General features: G+C 61.0%; 2 protein-coding genes across 6 annotated transcripts in view; one reads left to right on the plus strand and one right to left on the minus strand.

Moving 5' to 3' along the window:
- The first annotated feature begins 234 nt into the window (after positions 1-234).
- Positions 235-14,372, plus strand: KCTD17 (potassium channel tetramerization domain containing 17). 5 transcript variants are annotated; one of them, XM_012476399.2, is made up of 9 exons: positions 235-444; positions 1,557-1,665; positions 7,423-7,514; positions 8,462-8,557; positions 10,331-10,456; positions 11,810-11,909; positions 12,090-12,161; positions 12,524-12,614; positions 13,506-14,372. In XM_012476399.2, exons 1-9 carry the CDS (start codon positions 235-237, stop codon positions 13,573-13,575), a joined length of 966 nt encoding a protein of 321 aa, XP_012331822.1. In that variant the 3' UTR covers positions 13,576-14,372. The 5 variants fall into 5 exon arrangements, with proteins under 5 accessions (XP_012331822.1, XP_012331823.1, XP_012331821.1 ...); XM_012476400.2 differs by lacking the exon at positions 12,090-12,161; XM_012476398.2 differs by lacking the exons at positions 12,524-12,614; positions 13,506-14,372 and having other exon boundaries at positions 12,090-12,509.
- A 2,001-nt stretch (positions 14,373-16,373) lies between these two features.
- The window catches only part of TMPRSS6 (transmembrane serine protease 6), a 43,542-nt gene continuing 39,787 nt past the window's right edge, over positions 16,374-20,128 (minus strand). Inside the window, exons 16-18 of the mRNA XM_021676248.2 lie at positions 19,593-19,864; positions 17,739-17,875; positions 16,374-17,167 (exon numbers count right to left, since the gene is read on the minus strand). Coding sequence (XP_021531923.1) covers positions 17,009-17,167; positions 17,739-17,875; positions 19,593-19,864 — 568 coding nt within the window. The 3' untranslated portion in view covers positions 16,374-17,008. The remainder of the gene's footprint in view (positions 17,168-17,738; positions 17,876-19,592; positions 19,865-20,128) is intronic.

The following is a 20,128-nucleotide window of genomic DNA, read 5'->3' on the forward strand; positions in this document are numbered from 1 at the left end:
TTTTCCCAGAGGCTGGGAGTCCAACTTCCCCAACCACAGCAGTTTGGCCAGAAGGTTTCTTCACCAGCCTGGCGTGCGGACCTGCGGGAAGGGCGAAGTGGGGCGGGGTCAGGAGCGGAAGCAGCGCGGGGGCGGGACCCTCTCCGCAGCCCACGCGGAGCCAGGGGGCGCGGACTACAGCTCCCGGCCTGCCCCGCGCGCGGTCCCCGCCCGCCCCCCGCGCCCGGGAGGAGGATGCAGACGCCGCGGCCGGCGATGAGGATGGAGGCCGGAGAGGTAGCGCCGCCGGCGGGGGCGGGCGGCCGCGCTGCAGGCGGCTGGGGCAAGTGGGTGCGGCTCAACGTGGGGGGCACGGTGTTCCTGACCACCCGGCAGACGCTGTGCCGCGAGCAGAAGTCCTTCCTCAGCCGCCTGTGCCAGGGGGAAGAGCTGCAGTCGGACCGGGTGAGGCCCCCGGGGTGGGCGGTGGACGCGGGGCGGCGGTGGGTCCTCCGCTCGTCCGACTCGGGGCTGTCCGGCCTGGCCCGCCCGCCAGGCTGGGGACCCGGCTGGGTCCATTTCCGAGGACCTGGAGGCGGGAAGAACCGGCAGGAGGAGGGGAGGGGAAGGTGGGTCTGGCATGAGGGATGTGCCCATTGCCTTGGCAACGGGACAACGCAGGCCGCGGCCATCGTAAGCTCTCGAGCCGCCCTGGGTCGAGGCCTCTCCTTTCTTTTGGGGCTGTGGGCAGGGAGAGACCTGGGGCCTTTCTTCCTTCCGAGAGGGGACTCCTGCTCTGGGGAAGGAGTCGACAAGGCTACTTCTCCCGCCGTTTGGGATGTGGGTGGCGCAGGGGTGCAGGGAGCTGGATGGAGGAGTCCTGGGGCGCCTTCTGAGCTGGGCAGAATCTAGGAGGAGCGCTGGCCCGGTGGGCGCTGTTTCTGAGCACCCACCTTGACTCTGCTGCACACTGCCTTCGCGACCTTGGGTCGGACCCTTCCCTACACTCAGCCTCGTTCCTCATCTGTAATACGAGGGGCTGGTCTGAAGATGCCCTCTAAGGTCTCCTGTCCCCCATCCGTGACCTCACCTCTCAATGTCTCCATTCTCTGTAGAGTTGCATGGAAGCCCACCCTGCCTCCCTGCCCTCGAGAGTGTCCAGTGAGATAGTGGCTCCTTTGGAAACTTGTAAACATCCCCTGAAAGACTAGAGACCTTGGGGCAACGGTGGGACTGGCTTCAGGGGACAGCCTCTAAGAGGGACACTCGCCGGGCCTGTGCTGGGCCAGGTGCCACTCAGACCTCCTCTCGCTGGATGCTCACAGTGACCCCTAATTATGGGGAGAGGAGTGAGGCTCAAAGAGGCCAGATCATTAGCCCAAGGTCACACGTTCAGGAAAAGGCAGAAGCAGGGTTTGAACCCATGTCCATTTGACCGCAGTGCCTTTTTGCTCCTTCGTGCCTGCTCCATCCAGGGAAGAGCTCTCCCTTGACCCTCCGTCCCTCCCTGTGTATGTGCGGGCTTAGCCAGGGAGAGGCCTCACTCTTCTCTCACTGAGCATCCCTCACCTCCATAGGATGAGACCGGGGCCTACCTCATTGACCGTGACCCCACCTACTTCGGGCCCATCCTGAACTTCCTCCGTCATGGCAAGCTGGTGCTGGACAAGGACATGGCTGAGGAGGGTGAGTTGGTCCAGGGGGCTGGCCTGGGGCTCACATCTTAGCCCATCCATCTGCCGTCTGCCAGAGCCCTCTGTGGAGGCCCCAAGCCATTTGGACAGCCAGGACGGACATCTGCCTGCTTCCTTGTTTCCTGACTCTTTCCACCTGGACGGGATGGATTCCTGGGCGTCTACCGGCACCAAGCCTGGGGCTCTGCCAAGCAGACAGGCCCAAGCTTTCCCTAGGTACTGTCAGGGAGGTGATGGAGAGACACACGTGCAGGGGATAGAGGAAGTCAGCGAGGCCCTGGGGCCTCTGCTGTGGGCTGTGACGCCTTTCTCTCTGGCCTCCCAGGACGCCAGGTGTGGACCGTCACACCCAGAGGTACTGTCAGGGAGGTGATGGAGAGATACACGTGTGGGGGATAGAGGAAATCAGCGAGGCCCTGGGGCCTCTGCTGTGGGCTGTGACGCCTTTCTCTCTGGCCTCCCAGGACGCCAGGTGTGGACCGTCACACCCAGAGGTACTGTCAGGGAGGTGATGGAGAGATACACGTGTGGGGGATAGAGGAAATCAGCGAGGCCCTGGGGCCTCTGCTGTGGGCTGTGACGCCTTTCTCTCTGGCCTCCCAGGAAGCCAGGTGTGGACCATCACACCCAGAGGCTGGGGTGAGGGGAATGCGGTGTTGACAGGCATGGAAAGAGCTCTTTCTCTGGCTGATCCAATATCTCAAATTCTGCCTGGTGAGGGCTTGTAAGTGGGTGGAACGGGTGACTATTCACTAAGTCTGGCAGTCTCTGCAGCAGAGTGCTGGTTGTGGGTGGAGGCAGGGGAGGGGGCAGTCTGCTTCCCAGTGGGGCTTTGGTTATTCCCAGGCCTAGGTGGCTGAGGCCCTGTATATAACCATATCTGGGCCTCACAAACAGTGAGGCAGCCCTGTCTGGGAGAACGACCTGTTAGCAGAGCCCCAGCCAGGGGCAGGGAATACAGTCAGTGCCAAGTTAACTCTTCTTTGGGACACAGGGTGTGGCTCTGGGTCAGCTGATCCAGCCGGACCAGCTTACACATGTCACTTCTCACTGCGTCTCCACTGGTATCTGTTAAATGGGGGTGGTGATCTGGCTTCTGGAGGGAGATGTCATGAGTCCCATGCACAGACAGCACTTGCACCTGTGCGTGCCTTCCTGCTCTGGGCCGTGGTCCGCCCTCCTTGAGCCCTATGGGACACAGTGGTCTGGAGGCCCAGCAAGGCTCTAGTAGGTCAGGGCCGCAACAGCAGAGCCCACTGTAGGTGCCAGGCCCTGCAGGGCCCCAAGGCTTCCCTGATCATCCCTAGGGGAGCACAGATACCATGGGCGTGGCCTAGGCTCAGGAGCAGGCCCCACCAGAGGGAAGTAAACACCCCAGCTGCGTCACAGCCAGCACCTGTTTACAGGCTCTGAGTCCTCAAAGCCCTGCTATTCCCACACCATCAGACAGGGCTGTCCAGGGCCCAGAGGGTCAGACAGGGCTATAGGGGCCTAAGGGATGGCACAGGGCTATGTGGGGGCTAGGGGATAGCACAGAAATATCGGGGGCTAGGGGATGGCACAGGGATATCGGGGGTTAGGGGATGGCACAGGGATATTGGGGGCTAGGGGATGGCACAGGGATATCGGGGGCTAGGGGTTGGCACAGAGATATGTGGGGGCTAGGGGATGGCACAGGGCTGTCGGGCTAGGGGATGGCACAAAGATATTGGGGGCTAGGGGATGGCACAGGGCTATGTGGGGGCTAAGGGATGGCACAGGGCTATCTGGGGGCTAGGGAATGGCACAGGGATATCGGGGGCTAGGGGATGGGACAGGGCTATGTGGGGGCTAGGGGATGGCATAGGCATATTGGGGGCTAGGGGATGGCACAGGGCTATGTGGGGGCTAGGGGATGGCACAGGGATATTGGGGGCTAGGGGATGGGACAGGGCTATGTGGCGGCTAGGGGATGGCACAGGGATATTGGGGGCTAGGGGATGGGACAGGGCTATGTAGGGGCTAGGGGATGGCACAGGGATATTGGGAGCCAGGGGATGGCACAGGGATATTGGGGGCTAGGGGATGGCACGGGGCTATGTGGGGGCTAGGGGATGGCACAGGGATATCTGGAGCCAGGGGCTGACACAGGGATATTGGGGGCCAGGGGATGGCACGGGGCTATGTGGGGGCTAGGGGATGGCACGGGGATATCAGGGGCTAAGGGATGGCATGGGGTTATGTGGGGGCTAGGGGATGGCACAGGGATATTGGAGGCTAGGGGATGGCACAGGGCTATGTGGCAGCTAGGGAATGGCACAGGGATCTCGGGGGCTAGGGGATTGCACAGGGATATCGGGGGCCAGGGGATTGCACGGGGCTATGTGGGGGCTGGGGGATGGAACAGGGATATCGGGGGCCAGGGGATGGCACGGGGCTATGTGGGGGCTAGGGGATGGCACAGGGATATTGAGGGCTAGGCGATGGCACGGGGCTATGTGGGGGTTGGGGATGGCATGGGAATTGGGGACTAGGGGATGGCACGGGGCTATGTGGGGGCTAGGGGATGGCACAGGGATATTGGGAGCTAGGGGTGGCACGGGTCTATGTGGGGGCTAGGGGATGGCACAGGGATATTGAGGGCTAGGGGATGGCACGGGGCTATGTGGGGGTTGGGGATGGCATGGGAATTGGGGACTAGGGGATGGCACGGGGCTATGTGGGGGCTAGAGGATGGCACAGGGATATCGGGGGCTAGGGGTGGCACGGGCCTATGTGGGGGCTAGGGGATGGCATGGGGCTGTCGGGCTAGGGGATGGCACAGGGATATCAGGGGCTAGGGGATGGCATGGGGCTGTGTGGGGGTTAGGGGATGGCAGGGGAATTTGGGGGCTAGGGGATGGCACACGGCTATGTGGGGACTAGGGGATGGCACAGGGCTACGTGGGGGCTAGGGGTTGGCAGAACAATATTGGAAGCTAGACGATGGCACAGGGCTATGTGGGGGCTGGGGATGGCACAGGGATATTGGGGGCTAGGGGATAGCACAGGTCTATGTGGGAGCTAGGGGATGGCACAGGGCTGTGTGGGGGCTAGGGGTTGGCAGAGTGATATTGGAGGCTAGATAATGGCACAGGGCTATGTGGGGGCTAGGGGAATGGCACAGGGATATTGGGGGCTAGGGGATGGCACAGGGCTACGTGGGAGCTAGGGGATGGCACAGGGCTATCAGGGGCTAGGGTATTCCACAGGGATATCGGGGGCTAGGGGATGGCACAGGGATATCGAGGGCTAGGGGATGGCACAGGGATATCGGGGGCCAGGGGATTGCATGGGGCTATGTGGGGGCTAGGGGATGGCAGAGGGATATCAGGGGCTAGGGGATGGCACGGGGCTGTGTGGGGGCTGGGGGATGGCACAGGGCTATGTGGGGGCTAGGGGATGGCACAGGGCTGTCGGGTGCTGGGGATGGCACAGAGCTATGTAGGGGCTGGGGGACGGCACAGGGCTGTCAGGGGCTAGGGGTTGGCACAGGGATATTCGGGCTCAGGGATGGCACAGGTATGTCCGGGCTAGGGAATGGCACAGGGCTATTGGGGGCTAGGGGATGGCACATGGCTGTCGGGGCTGGGAGATGGCACGGGGCTATCGGGGCTAGGGGATGGCACGGGGCTATCGGGGCTAGGGGATGGCACGGGGCTATCGGGGCTAGGGGATGGCACGGGGCTATTGGGGTTAGGGGATGGCATGGGGCTATTGGGGGCTGGAAGATGGCACAGGGCTATCAGGGGCCAGGGGATGGCACAGGGCTATCAGGGGCTAGGGGATGGCACAGGGCTATCGGGGTTAGGGGATGGCATGGGGCTATTGGGGGCTGGAAGATGGCACGGGGCTATTGGGGGCTGGAAGATGGCACAGGGCTATCAGGGACTAGGGGATGGCAGGGGGCTACTGGTGGCTAGGGGATCAAACAGAGCTATCGAGTACTGGGGGATCACACAGGGTTAGAGTCCATTCAGGGGATAGGAGATCTGGGAGGATACTTACTATCTCTGTGACATTGAGAAAGTTACCTAACCCATCTGTGCCTCCATGCCCCCATCTGTGAAATGGAGAACCATAGCACCCACCCCACTGAGCTGTTGTGAGGCCAGATGGAACTCAGTGCCTGGCCAGAGGATGTGGGATGTGGTGCTCACTGTCTGTCACCTGCAGGGCTCTGCCCGGGACCCTGGGGATCATTCTCACAATCAGGCAGCAACACTCCCCACCCAGCCTCCTGTGCTGTGTTCAGTCCTGTGTGGGCACCAGGGACAGAGGGCAGATCAGAAATGTGAGCCCCATCTTAGGCATTTCAGGCTGTAATCATGAAGTACCATAGATTGGGTGGCTTATGAAAATCCGAAATTTATTTATCATGGTCCCAGAGGCTAGAAATCCGAGATCAGGGCACTGGCATGCCCAGGTTCTGATGATGACCTTCTTCTGGGTTGCAAACTCCTGACCTCTTATTGTGTCCTCACATGGCAGAAAGAGAGGGAACTAGTCCCCCGGCCTCTTCTTGAGAGCTTGTTTGGAGGTTCTAGCAGGTGAGCGCTGCTACTTGCATATGCTTGACCAAAGACCGGCCCTCCTCTATCGGGGGTGGTCATCCTCTTTGACGGAGCACGCAGCTTTGGGACAGACACACCTGGAGTGGTGAGGGAGAAAGGGGACATGCCCCCAGCCAGCCAGATCAGCCACATCAACCCTGGTGATCAGTGGCGTGACAGATGTCTCAGCCAGATCGCCCTTACATCCAATCAGCTTCTTCTTATGAGAACACTGATCCCACCCTGGTGACTCCACCCTCATGACCTCATCACCTCCCGTCCTAATCCCATCACAGTTTTCAACAGGTGGATTTTGGGGGGACACAAACATTCAGCTCACAATGAGCCCTGTCCCCAGGGAGTCCAGAGGCCAGGCAAGGAAAAGGTCTGAAGGTCCCCTGCCTTCTGGGAGCCTCGGAGAGTCGAACCAGCTATAAGCTCATTGCTGTACTGGTGGGCTGACTTCTTGATCTTCCAAATTAATTAAACGGCAAGATGAGGACGGTAATGCCGGCTCTCTCCTCATACCCCTGGGACTTGTGATGAGCTTGTGCGGGGTAGTGCAAACTGTAAGGTGCGGTGCTTGGGGGGAGTGTGGACACAAGGGTATGTACTTGCAGTGGGAAGACATGGGCTCTGGAGTCTGTGGTGCTTGAGTTCCCTCTGCCACTTACCGGCTGCGTGACCTTTGACAAGCCGCTTCTCTTTGGGAGCCTCAGTTTTCCCAGTTGTTCAATATGGATGATGAAAGTACCTCCTTCCAGTTCTGAGAATTCAAAAATGCAACACATCTGGCACTTAGAATGTGCTTCATAAAGAGAAGCACATGACCGGGGGTCAGGCAAGGCCCTGCTCATGGTGACATTCTGGGGATCAGCCCCAATGAGCCTGCTGTCTCTCGATAGCCCTAAAGCAGCCCCAGACTGTGGCCTGGCAGGTGCCCCGGGTCATACCGCTCAGCACAGCAGAGCTATGTGGCAGTGTCTCAGCCCCTGCCACAGGAAGTATGGGATCCGAGGAAGGAAATGCTCCCTCTCGCTTGACCCCTGAACTCACAGACCTCAGCTCATCCTCAGGGCGGGTGATCGGAGCAGGAGGTGGGTTTCGGGGTGGTGGGAACAAGAGGAGAATGGGGTGTGGAGGTGGAAGGAGTGACTGGGGTCTGTTCTGTCTGCCAGGGGTCCTGGAGGAAGCCGAGTTCTACAACATCGGCCCGCTGATCCGTATCATCAAAGACCGGATGGAAGAGAAGGACTACACGGTCACCCAGGTGGGGAGCAGGGGCAGCACCCATGGCCGGGGCAGGGGCTGCTGGGGAGTGGGAGGCGGAGGAGGTTGGGAGAGACAGGACCCGTGTTTATCATGGGGAGGCCTAGCTGGCCTGTAAGGAGAGGAGTGACTGTTGGACTCCCAGGCTGCCCAGCATAGCCCCAGACTGGGCGACAGACCCTGGGGTTCAGTCCCTGCTCAGCCTCATTTGCTGTGTGACCTTGGGCTGGGCTTGCCCTCTCTGGACCTTGATTTCCTCTTATGGGATAGAGAGGGGTGGAAGCTGCACACCCATCCCTTCCTCACTGGCAGGAGGGGGTCAGTGTGGAGGTGCAGGGTGCCCTGCAGAGGGCAGTGCAGAGTTAGCCAATTGTGCATTTCGTGGGATCAGATGGTCACCTGGTGGGCACAGTGCAGGCTGTTGGGGCTGGCATTGGTGAGCTTGGAGCCCAAGCCTCCCTGGTTAGTCTGCAGGAGGAGGGAGGGAGGTTTTCCGCCTACTCTGGGGAGGTGTGAGGGCTGGGGACAGGTAGTGAGGAACCATCTCCAACCCCCAGCGGACTGAAGAGGGGAGGCTCTGGGTCTCCTTGAGGGCCTGACTCCATTGGTGACCCAGAATGTTCCCCAAGCCCCACCCTCGTTCTTTCTTGAATTACCTGTGTTCCGGTTCTGTCTCCTCCACCCTTGAGCTAGGTGACCTTGGGCAAGTAACGACCTCTCTGGGCCTCAGTGGGAAGTCCTCTAATGCCTAGGCTTCTTGGAAGGATTAGGTGAGATGGTGCCCGGCGAGTGCCTGGCGAGGAGCAGGCGCTCAGAGCCAGAGCATGGCTGCCTCCCCCAGCCCACCTCTTCTTTCTCTCTCTCTCTTCTTCTCTGGGTATGTTGCGGGGGTGGCAGCAGTAACTGGTGTTCCCACAGGTGCCCTCTATGTGACCCTTCTGCCCACAGGTCCCACCCAAGCACGTGTACCGCGTGCTGCAGTGCCAGGAGGAGGAGCTCACGCAGATGGTCTCCACTATGTCTGATGGCTGGCGTTTTGAGCAGGTAGGCTGGGGACACGGGCATACTACAGGCCCACCCTGGCACCTCCCAGCCTCCAACCAAGCAGGCCCCTCCCTTTCTGCAGCCTCAGCCTTGGGTTCCCCTTCACAGTACCCCCCGGCCCCGGAGGTCTTCTTAAATCAAACTAAACAAGGTTAGAGAGACCACGCTTGGTGGCAGGTTGACTGGGAGAGAGAGAGGACAGGAGCCTGAGTGGCCGCAGGGCAGCACAGGGCGTCCTTGTTGGTAGGAGTCCTCACAGCAAACAGCTGCTGATCTATCTGGTGGCATGAGCGAGTCTCTGGCCCCCAAGGGGCAGCCCAGGGGCAAGGAGAAGAGACCCACTCAGGTGAGTGGAGCCAACACCAGGCCAGCGCAGCAGCTCCTGATGCAGTTTTCAGGGTCTCTACAGGGGACATGCCCAGTCACCAGCATTGCAATAGGCCGGGGAGCCCGAAGCAGTGGTTTCCCGTGAGGTCTTTATGAACGATGGTTCCTCCCAGTCCAGATGTGGTTTACCCATCAGGAGGTCATTATCCCAAGGGACTTTATTTCTAGTTATGCAGCAAACCTCCCACCTCTGAGGTCTCCAGAGGAGCAGAGCCAGAAAGTTAGCCCAAGGTCAAATGTGCCTTTAGAGAAGGAGACGGGCTTGGCTAGCTTTCCTCCACTCTCACCCGCATGCTCCCTGGCACAAGGCAGAAGGTCGGGGCCCCCAGGATGGCCGGGGGGATGGAGGAATGGGCCCAGTGCAGAGCCAGAGGCCTGGATCACCTCTAGGCCTCACCACTGATGTGCCTGCCACCTTGGGCAAGTTGCATCTCCTCCACGGGCCTCAGTTTCCTCATCTGTGAAGTGGGCTAACGGCACCTCCTCTGTAGGACGGTTGTGAAGATTAGAAGGGCCGTCAGTAGAGTTCCTGGCCCTCGGTGGGGCTCTCTGTGTTGGCACTAGTGTCATGCAGATCACTAGAAGTCGGTATTGAAGTCTGCAGCACTCAGAGAGGACGTGGGATCCCCGATGCCACTCCCTGGTCCACCCCTCCCTAGCTGTGAGGCCTTCAGCAGGCCACCACCTCTCCAAGCCTCTTCTGCCAGAGGGGGTGATATTTTCCTCTCTGCCTGCTAAAGAAGGGTCCCTGAGAGCTGAATGAGACCCGTCACCTGCAGGAACTTTGTGAGCCAGAAGGGCTCTGTGGGCGTGGTTATTCTAGGGACCCCGGAACAGAGGCAAGGCAACTTTGAGCATCTTTGTCAATTGCACAGGCTGTCAGAGGCTGAGTGAGCAGGCCAGGGGCCACTGGTCCTTTGCCCTTTGGTCTCAGGAGTGGACCACCTGTCCCACCTCTGCTTCCAGGAGTGAAGGGAATAGTCTGTGGGGCTCCACCTCGCCAATCCACCATGCAACCTTGTCCTGGGGCTGCGTCAACCACGTCTGGAACAGGGGACAGCCGTCCTTTAGAGGCCTCTGTCTGCATTTCAAAAAGTGTCCCCTAGCTCTCGGGCTAGGCTGCGGGTGGTGGTGGGATGGCAGTAATGCTGCCACCCTCCACCAGGGATCGGGCCAGCCAAGCCAGGTGGAGAGGCTGGTCCTGGGGCACAAGTCTCGAGGGGAAACACTCCACCTTCCTGCCCAGAGGTGCCCTCTGCAACCCCAGGAGTGGGCTGCAAGATCAGGACGTGAGCTGGTGTTTTGATGGGGGCTGAGGCCTGCCCCACCTTGCCCCACGGCCCCCAACACCAACCTGCGTCTTCCCCCCATTCTCTACCCCTCTAGCTGGTGAACATCGGCTCCTCCTACAGCTACGGCAGCGAGGACCAGGCTGAGTTCCTGTGTGTGGTGTCCAAGGAGCTCCACAGCTCCCCGAACGGGCTGAGCTCCGAGTCCAGCCGCAAGACCAAGGTGAGCCCACCCGCCTCAGCCCGTGTCTGCAGAAGGCTTCTGTCTCCCTCCACCTCCCCGCCCCTCCTGCCCCTGCGCCTGCACCGTCCCTCCTCCTCTCTCCCCATTGTCACAGCCACCGCCATCCATCCCATGCCACCCGCCGTTCCCCAGGCCCAGGCTGGGAGCAGTGAGATGAGAGCATCCCTAGGGTGCAGCCAGCGTGGACTCAGAGGCCGCGTGAAGGGGGCCGCGTAGTGGCCACCGGGCACTGTGGCATGGGCTAGGGAATTAGGGCACAGGGTGGTACTCTCTGTGTGACCTAGGACAAAGCTTGTCCTCTCTCGCACCTCTGCCGCATTCTCTGTGAAGTGAGAGGGAAGGACCACATACTCTCTGTGGTATCCTTGGAGCCTGGAACTTCTGGGATCCCAGATGCCCTGATTCCCCAGGGATGGGTGCGTGTCCCCAGCTGGCCTGAGCCAGGATGGGGAAGCCACTGCTGTAAATCCTGCCCCTGTCCCAGGCTCCCTCCTTGGCCGCTCTGCAGGATGGGGGCAGCCTGGTGGCAGCCTATCCTGTGTGTCTGCCTGGCCTGTTGAGTCAGCCTCCCAAGAGCACCCTGGCAGCATCTGCCCACTGTGGGGAGGGGGCTGAGCGGGCATCCTGCCACCCTGGACCCCTTGCTGTGGGAAGTCCCAAGGGCCTTCGGCAGAGCCACAGAGCAGGCATGAACCAGGCTGAGAAGAAGGGAGGCTGCTCCTCCTGGGGCCCACCCCTGTGCAGTGGAGGCTTACCTCTGGCTTCCTGTCTGTCTGTCTGTCTGCTCCCTGTCCTGCTGTGATGCACCCTGCCTGCCCACCCACCCCACCACCGCCAGAGCTGGCACTGCCCTGCAAGGGTACAGGGCGAGTTTGCTCATTTTTCCTCTCTGGGCCAAAGCCCCTGGACCTGGGTTGTCAGAGACTGGCTGGCATCCCAGATCTAGGTGGTGTCCGCCCTGGGGCTTGGCCACATTTCTACTCAGGATCAGTCCTTCCAAACAAGGCCTTCCCAGGCACTTCTCAGGGATACCGTAGTCCCACACCCTCCCTGTTCCGCTTCGACCCCAGCTCCAGCCTCGCTCTATGGAACAGCAGCCAGACTGACCCCTGAGCATGCCCACAGCGCCCCATCCTCAGCTCCTTTCCCAGGCCTCCCAAGCTGCCCTGGGGACTGGAGAAGATGACCCCAGCTTCTGTGGCTGGAGCCCTCCCCTCTCCTGAGGTCCCTCCGCCTTGCCCGAGACCGGGTCTTTGGGGATTGCCAGCAGGCCCTGGCCCCCCTGTTAGCGTCTCCACTCTTTCTTCCCTGGGTCCGCCGGCTGGTTCACAGAGCACGGAGGAGCCGCTGGAGGAGCAGCAGCAGCAGGAGGAGGAGGTGGAGGAGGTGGAGGTGGAGCAGGTGCAGGTGGAGGCAGATGCACAGGAGAAAGGTGCAGCCACGCCCCAGGAGGATGATTGCTAAGCAAAGCCGGAGCCTCCCGCCCACCCCCTGCTGGAGCCAGCTGCAGAACTGGGGGCCCGGGGGCTGCTGGGGGGCACCAGGGTTAGCTCAGCCACTTGCCTGGCGCCTCACCCGCATAACCATCCCTTCTCTCACTTTCTCTTTGCAGCCCAGTCATCTCAGGATCCCGCTAACCTTTTCTCCCTCCCACCACTGCCTCCTCCTCCGCTTCCCGCTGGAGGTCCTGCCTCATCTTCATCCACCTCTTCTTCCTCCTGGATCTCATCTGCACCCTGCCTCTTCCCTCTCTGCCCCTGTCCGGGTTTTCTCTCTGCCTGCTCACGCCTCCATCCTGGGGCTGCCCTGGTCCCAGCCTCCCGTGCCCTCCACGCAGGCCCCCTGGCCCTGCATCCCAGACCATCCTGCCTGCCGCCTCCTGCGCCCCTTCTGGTACCTCCTGCCTCCCAGCCTGGGGAGGAGGGGCGCAGCTGCACCTCCTCTGTGCCCACCAACCCTGCCGGGCACCTCTGAGGCTAGGCCTCGGCCTCAGGCCCTGCCCCGCCTCTCCTCCTCCCGCCTCCTCCTCACGTCTCCTCCTTGCAGGTTTCCGCCCGCACCCTCTCAGACCTGAGGCTGAGCTTGCCGTGAGGGCTTCTCCTCGGCCCCTCGCCCGCCCCCAGAGCTGCCATCCCTGGTTTGTAGCTTGGCGGTGCTGGTGGGAGGGGTGGAGTGAGGAGGGTGCTCATCTCTTGATCCCTGGACTTGAGCCGAGCTTTCGGCTAATTATCTTCACCCACCAAAGTTTCTCATCTGACCTTGGCCTTGGGGGTGAGGCTCCGAGAGAAGAAAGTTAGGGAGTGGGAGCTTTCCCACCAACCCTCAGCACCTGAGCCAGACTAGGGAGGAGGGAGGGACTGCTGAAGCCCAAGGCCCTGGCCGAGTCCTGCACATCCAGGAGCTCCTGTGTCACTGCCTTGTGGTATCCCCTATTTCTGTGGGGATGGGGAGAACAGGCCACTTTGGAATACCCTTGGCCCATGAAGTGTCAGCCAGAGCTGCCGTAAGGATTGCAGAGTGGCAGAAAAAGCCCTGGCCGCGTGCCCACAGGACCCCACCCCAGTCTTCTCTGCCTGCTGTGTAACCTTGGGCAAGTCACTGTCCCTCTCTGGGCCACAATTGCCTCTAAAATGGGGACAGAGAGCTGCTCTCTGTGGCTCCTTTCGCCTGGAGTATCAGTGCCTCTCCCAGCCCTGGCCACCTACCACCCCAGCCCCTTCAGAGTCTTGGCAGAATCCGGCCTCTGTAGGTGCCATCACCAACCCAAGATGGGGCATAGGGCTCCTGGACGGGTTAGTTGGGGCACCTTTCCTGCTCCCCCTGGCTCAGTTCTGAATCCACCTTCTCTGGGCCTCAGCCCCACCCCCTCCTCCAGAAGAAAGCCTGTGACTGACTCAACTGCCTCTCTCTCTCTCCCTCTCCCTGCCCTTCAATCTCCTCTCTGCCCCCGGCCCCACATCACCCTCTCCTTACCGGCCCCACCTCCACCCCTCCCCTCCTCCTGCCCTTCCTCTCTTTTTTTTTCTAGCTGTTACAAGCCAGAGGCACCTGGATGTGAGGCCCCAGATCACCTCCAGGGACTTGGGGTTCCCATCTGAAATCCTTTATTTTTGTACCATGGGGTGGGCCCCGGGCCTGAGAAGGAAGAAGTGCCCTCTCCCTGGCCTCCTCTGTCTGCATCCGTGGGGCTGTGACTTACCCCTGCCTCCAGGGGCGGGGCGGGGGCCCCCTGGGACCTCTCAAGGCCTGAGGTGGGCCCCAGGACCCCTGGGCAGAACCGACTGCCTGTGGCCGACATGTGACACTGCCTGGCTGTGCCTCTCCAGCCCCCACGCCCCCTCTCCCAGGTCCCCCTGCTGCATGGCAGATGTGCTCCCTCCTGGCCCGGTCACAGCACCTCCTTGAGCCTTAGTCCAGGGGGTAACTCCTCCCACCCCACCTACCTCACAGGGTTGTTGTGAGGGTGTATGGAGGAGCCAGGTCCCCGAAGGCCCTCAGGTAGTATATAGGGGCCGCCCCCCCTTCAGCTGCCCCGGGAGGGAAAGGACCCAGCCCAACCCCTGGGCAGAACGCTGTTTGCAAATGGAGATTCAGGTATTGGGGATGCAGGGTGTGGGGAGTTGGCCTGGCAGAGCAGGGGTAGCTGGCTCAGTCTTCACCGTGGTGATCCCACCCACAGCCACTTGCATTGCCCGCCCAGCACCTGGCCTGGAGGGCGGGGAGAGGCAGCAGAAGGGGCTGGGCAGGGGCAGTGGAGGACTCAGGAAGTGCCCAGGGGAGAGTGGGTGTGATGGCTGAGCCAGGGGCCCCTCCTGAGTTTGACTTCCCGGGATGGGCCCTTGCTTCTCAGCTGTGTTGGACCCCACCATGTAATAAAGCCCAAAGGAACAGCCCAGCCTGGCTGTCGCCCTCTCTTTCTCTGAGCCACTTTTGGGGATGGGGCTAAACTCAAGGTGTGGTAGACTGGCCCAAAGGAACTCAGCTTTCTCCCGGAAGCCCAGGGACTCTGCCCTGTTGTCAGTTTCCCGTGTGTGTTTCGGGGAGGACTCGGGGAACTGGCTATATCCTTTGCCTTGGGGCTGGATACCAGAGCACCCGTTCTACCTGGCTGGGAGCCAGGAAACAGAACCCCAGACAGAGTCCCGGGCTGCCTCTGCCACATCCTAACCCTCTCAGGATACCCCTCCACTTCTACTCTGACACCCGGGCCACCACCACCTCTCCCCGTTGCTGCCACCCCTCTGCTCTAAATCCCAGGAACTATAAACCCCTCACCCTCTCCCTTCTCTGAGTCTACTGGCCCCAGCCCAGACCCCAGGCCCTTCACCTACCCTGGCCGGTTCCTTCAGCTCCCCAGTCCTGCTGAGTGTCTCCATGATGTGGCTTGAGGAAATCCTGCCGGGCAGCAGGCCCCTAAGGTGTGGGGGCTCCCTCTTGCCAGCTCCAGCCTGGAGGGCCTTGCCACTTCCCTGGAGGACACGCCACTCCAAAGCTGGCCTCACTTTTGGGGTCCAACTCTCCTTGCAAAAGAGTCACCAGGAGGCTCGTTAGGAGAGCAGATGACCCTCCGCCCCTCCAGGATTCCGATGAAGACTGGGGTAGGCCCAGGGTGATTCCGGATCACCAAAGGGATCGTGTGTGTATTGTGCACACCCACTCGAGATGCGCCCTGCCCGCCCGGCTGCCCGGGCTCCTCCTGACGGGACCCAGGTGGGTGCTCCCCATCCCTGCTTCCCCTTCTGCCTCATTCACCCACAGACCTGGCAGCAGTGCCCATGTTGGAAAACCCCCCTCTTAAGTCTCAGGCCCCTCTGAGGACCCCTCTCTCCCGCTCTGTTAGGCTTCCAGAGTTGTCCACACTTGACCACCCACCCTCACCTCCAGCTGGCCCCCGGCTCCATCTCCGCTGCCCCCAGGGGTCCAAAACCATCCTCCAGTCCATCCCATGGCATTGCTCAGTCTGGGCCCATCCTCTCCTTCCTGGAGTCCTGCAGTGGCCTCCTAACCAGCCTCCCTGCCTGCCACTCCCTCCACACTCATGCCAGTGGGTGGTTCCAAAATGTGCGTCCACTCATGTCACCCCTCTACTATAGAGCCCACCATGGCTCCCCAGTGCTTTCAGGGTCTGTTATCCCACCTCACTTTGCCCCTCTGAATCCTTCAGCCCTTCCCCTCTCTAGCTCTGTTCTAACACACACTGGCTCAGCTTGCTAGGTCCCAGTGTGCCTCATCCTTCCAGGACTCTGTGCCTTTGCACGTGCTCTTCCCCTGCCTGGAATATCCTTCCTAGATGTGCCCACCTTGACCACCTCTGAAAACCAGCTCAAGTCTCACGGCCTTCAAGCAGTTTGCCTTGACTTACCTGGTCCATGCTACCTGCTGGCCCCTTCCCACTGGATCATCCTCACTGCTCCTGGGGTCAGGAGTCAGGTCCTTCACCACTGTGGTCCCAGCACAGTGCTGGTGCATGGTTGGAGCCCGAGGTTTTACTCGGTGACTCAAAGAATCCAAAGGGAGTGAGTGTTGAGCTGGAGGGGGCCATAGTAGATGAGGACTGGGAGGCAGGAGTCCGTGCCTCCTCTACTCCTAACCCCCAGTGCCATCATGAGGATGTTAACCACCTCTCTGAGCCTCAGTTTCCTCCTAAGTTCCCAAAAGACCATATTTCCTCATATCCCTCACCCTGACCCGATGGTCCCCAAACAATTGCCTTCCAGGCATTTCTCCTGGGACCTGGGCAGCTACCCTGGAGGCCCCACCCTCAGTGGCCACGCCTGCTGCCACTGAGCCCACCTTGGCCTTCTGGACACTTGTCAAACAGGCTGAGCAGGAAGCAGGGGCTGCTTCAATCAAAGGCGTGAGGCTGGTGCCCAGGTCCCCATTCAAACTCCAGCAGTAGGGCTGGGATCCGCAGCTTTATTCCCAAGGGCAGCTGAGCTCACCTCCCGGTGAGGGTCTGGGCTGTGAGGGCCCAGGTGGCAGGCAGGGGTGGGCAAGGACCCTGGCATCAGGGCTCCCCCACCCTTTGGCTTACAGTGGCGCTGGCCCACCTGGCAGTTTCCAGGGCTCTGAGGGTCCCCTCCTATGGAGGCACCTTCCATCCCCAGATCCCAAGTTAGGCCGGGGGCTTCCAAAGCTGGAATCTGCTCTCTGGAGCTAAGGCAGCCCAAGTAACTTCTGTACAGGGTGGGGTACGTCTCAGACACTCCCGGGGACCTGGAACCAGCATTCTTGCTGCTGAGCTACCTCCCCGCAATAGGCAGCGGTGGAGGAAGGGGACAGAGGAGAGAGAATCGGGAGGCAGATGGCTGGGTGTGGGCCTGGGTCCTCAGGGGACGTCTTGACCTCCAGCTGCTGGCACTCCTCGCCTCCTGCCATCGTTGGAGCAGACGTCAGGGGCAAGACAAGATGCCACCTCCTGCGACTACAGGGCCCCTCTGCCTGCCCCCAGAATACTTGTCCCGCTGCTTGGCAGTTGCCCTGGGCTCTGTGAGTCCAAGAGGTGGGCCCCGCTCTGCAGGGGGCAGTTCCTCAGGTCATCACTTGCTGGATCCAGCTGATCACCCCTGTGATGCGGGTGTAGACGCCGAAGTAGTTAGGCCGGCCGCAGCCCAGGCCCCAGCTGACCAGCCCCGCCAGGAACCAGCGCCCACTGGGTGCCTTGCACACCAGCGGACCGCCCGAGTCGCCCTGCAAGGAGGAAAGGAGAGAGGACGGAAGCAGGGTAAGGGCACCCCCTTTCTAGGTGAGGGGCCATGGGGATTGAGTTCCGACTGTTGGGAACTGGCCGGGTGGTGCCAGAGAGGCGCTTTCGGTCTTGAAGCTCTGCTTTCCCCTCACCTGCTAAACGGAGGGAGCCCAAGCCAGCCCTGCACAGTCTCCAGCCAGTCTGGGCCCTCCTGGACCTGTGCTGTGTCCCCATGCCCCCCTCTGCCTTTGCCTCCCCTCTGTGGCTGACACCCCTTTCTTCTTCCTTGTGTCCACCTCACTGTGGGCCTAGTGCCTTGTGATGGGCAAGGAGCGGAACCGCGTCTGAGCCTAACACCTGCCCGTCACAACATCTCTTCCGGTCTATGGCTCTGCAACCTTGGGCAAGCTCCTCGACCCCTCCCCCAAGCCTCAGTCTCCTCTTCTGTAAAGTGGGGGCGGCCTTCGCCACCTTGCTGGGAGGATGGGAGGCTTCAGCAGGCCGATGTGAGCAAAGGGCGAGACCCTGGTGAAGTGAGCAGCATCCTCTCCCTCCCACGCCCGGGGGACTCACCTGGCAGGCATCCTTCTTGCCCTTGCGGTAGCCGGCACACAGCATGCGTGGCGTCACCTGATAGCGATAGGCCTCGCTGCACAGGTCCTGTGGGATCAGCTGCACATCCGCTTTCTGCAGAGCGTTGCTGGTGGGGCCTGTCCGTGGTCAAGGGCAGAGGTGAGATCTCATTTGCCTGGAGCCCTTGTTCTCTGTTCTCCCTAAAGCTATTCCCTTTGCATCTCAGGAGCCTGCCTCTCTCCTGCTCTGCCCACCCTTTCCCCTACTAGGGTCGCTCCTGCCCCTCTGCCTCCCTGTTACTTTATTCTAGCTCTTTCTCTGTGGGGATCATGGTGACAGAGCCCCCCACTAAAGCCCATGTGGATGAGTGTCTTCCTCTGGCTTCTTATCCCCCACCTCTGCCTGCTCAGGTGCCTCTGGGCTCTGGCTGGCTCCCCAATGCCCTGTTACAGAACCTGGGGGTGTTGCTGAAGCCCATACCTGACCCCCTATGGCTTCCTTAGAACTCTGCAGCACCCTAACTCTGCAGTCCACCCCAGCGATTCTCCATGAGGGCTGCACACCACAGTCCCCAGGGAGCCTTGATACGCAGGGTGTTCCTTGAGGCTCCGCACAAGGTTCTAAGGTACAGGTGGGAGAGAGAGCTCCTGGTCCAAGATCCTGACACTGCCCTTCTGGCTGCCGGGGCACACCTGCCGCCACCTCCACCCCTCTGGCAGGCTGCGGATGTTCTCAGGTCTTCCTGTCCTGACACCTGTGTCTTCACCTGAATGTCTCCCCTTTGGACACTGCCACCTCATCTTCCAGACCTCAGCTTAAACAACTCTCTCTGGAAGCTTCTCCCTGACCCTACCTGGTCAGGAGCCTCCTCTGTGTCTCCACGGTCCCTGCACCTCCCCATCCATGTCAGCCCTTATCGCTGTCTGTCTCCCCCGAGAATGTTCTCTTCATCCTTACATACCCTTCCCCTAGCACCATGCCTGGCACATAGTTGGTGCTCAGAAACATGTCACTGAGTGACTGAATGAGTAGACGAATAGTGAATGAACCAACCTGTGCTTTGCCATGATTCTGCCATCCCCCTGGGCAAGTCACTGTTCCTCTGAGCCTCAGTTTCCCCCTTAAAATATCTCTGCGGCCCTGCCTGCCTCCAGATTGTAAGTCATTGTACAGAAGCCACCAGCATTGAGGCTGCAGGGCATGGCTGTAGGTTTGCCAGCTGGGCCTGTGTCCACAGAACTGTGCGGTGGCCTCCAGGGATGGCCAGCTCTGGTCAGTGGAGGTAGAAAGGGGAGAGACCCCATTTCTGAGAGCAGAAGTAGGAAGAGCGGGAGCTCTGGAGGCCCCCAGTCCTGGGTTCCCATCTCCGCTCCAGTCCTCTCTGGCTGTGTGACTTACAGCAACATGTCTCTGAGCCTTGGTTTCTCCATCCATAAAATGGGCCCACAGCATCCGCCCCTAGGGCTGTTGGGTGGATCATATGAAGTCACATTCTCTTAAAATCCAGCCTCATGTGGAAAGTGCTAATAATTAAGAACCTCCGCCCTTGCAGCCCCAGGAGGAGCCGGTGGAGCTTGCACGTGGTCCCAGACCTGCCCCTTTGCCCCACACGAAACGCCTTTCCAGAAGGAAGGGAAGAGCTGGGAGGGCAGGGGCAGGGGCAGGGGGCCTATGGGCCACATTAAATGGTGGTTTTCTACTGTAAAAATTCAGCCCAATTTGGATCCCAGGAGTAGAGGGCCCGTGGGTGGAGCCCCAGGGCGCCCAGCCCCGCCCCTCTCCAGGCCGCGTTTTGCGGGGCGCATCCTCACGGTCTCCCTCCGCCTCCTGCCGCCAGTCCCCGCTGCTGCTCACCGCCCTCGCGCAGGGCGCCCCAGCCGGTGATCCAGCAGTGCAGGCCGGGCTCGAAGAAGTGGGAGCGCGCGGGCAGGCAGACGGGGCGCACGGCGGCTGAGCGCACCACCGGGTGGTCGAGCTGCAGCAGCGCCACGTCGTAGTCGTGGCTGTCTTCTTCGTGGTACGGGTGCAGGAGCAGGTGGCTCACCTTGAAGGACACCTCGCCAGGCCAGCGCGAGTTCTGCCACACTTTGCCCAGGAACACGGTCCACAGCGCCGGGGAGGCCATGCTGGGGCGAGGTGGGGTGGGGTGGGAGGAAGTGAGGTGGGATGGGGTGGGGTCTTTGCTCTGGGACTGCCTCTTCCCAGCCAGAGACCCTCAGAATAGCCAGCTCCCTGCCTGGGACAATGACCTCCACACCCGCCCTCCCTTCCCTCCCTGGAGGCCGCCTAGCTGGTGGAACAGCCTTCAGCCTTGGTCCTAGTCGGCCCAGCTCCATCCCTCCCTAGACACGTGTGTGCCTCTCAAAGCCTCTGCCGCCTCATCTGAGAAA

This window comes from Aotus nancymaae, unplaced genomic scaffold (genome assembly GCF_030222135.1).
Source record: "Aotus nancymaae isolate 86718 unplaced genomic scaffold, 86718_ANA_hifiasm-v0.15.2.pri h1tg000076l, whole genome shotgun sequence".
NCBI classification, from domain to species: Eukaryota; Metazoa; Chordata; class Mammalia; order Primates; family Aotidae; genus Aotus; species Aotus nancymaae.

What these genes read in the sequence shown, in the direction of transcription:
- KCTD17 (XM_012476398.2), top strand. Translation starts at nt 235, where the DNA reads ATGCAGACGCCGCGGCCGGCGATGAGGATGGAGGCCGGAGAGGTAGCG. An exon ending in ATGGCTGGCGTTTTGAGCAG is followed by an intron (nt 8,558 to 10,330) that starts GTAGGCTGGGGA and finishes CTACCCCTCTAG; the next exon opens with CTGGTGAACATCGGCTCCTC. An exon ending in GGCAGATGCACAGGAGAAAG is followed by an intron (nt 11,910 to 12,089) that starts GTGCAGCCACGC and finishes TTCTCTTTGCAG; the next exon opens with CCCAGTCATCTCAGGATCCC.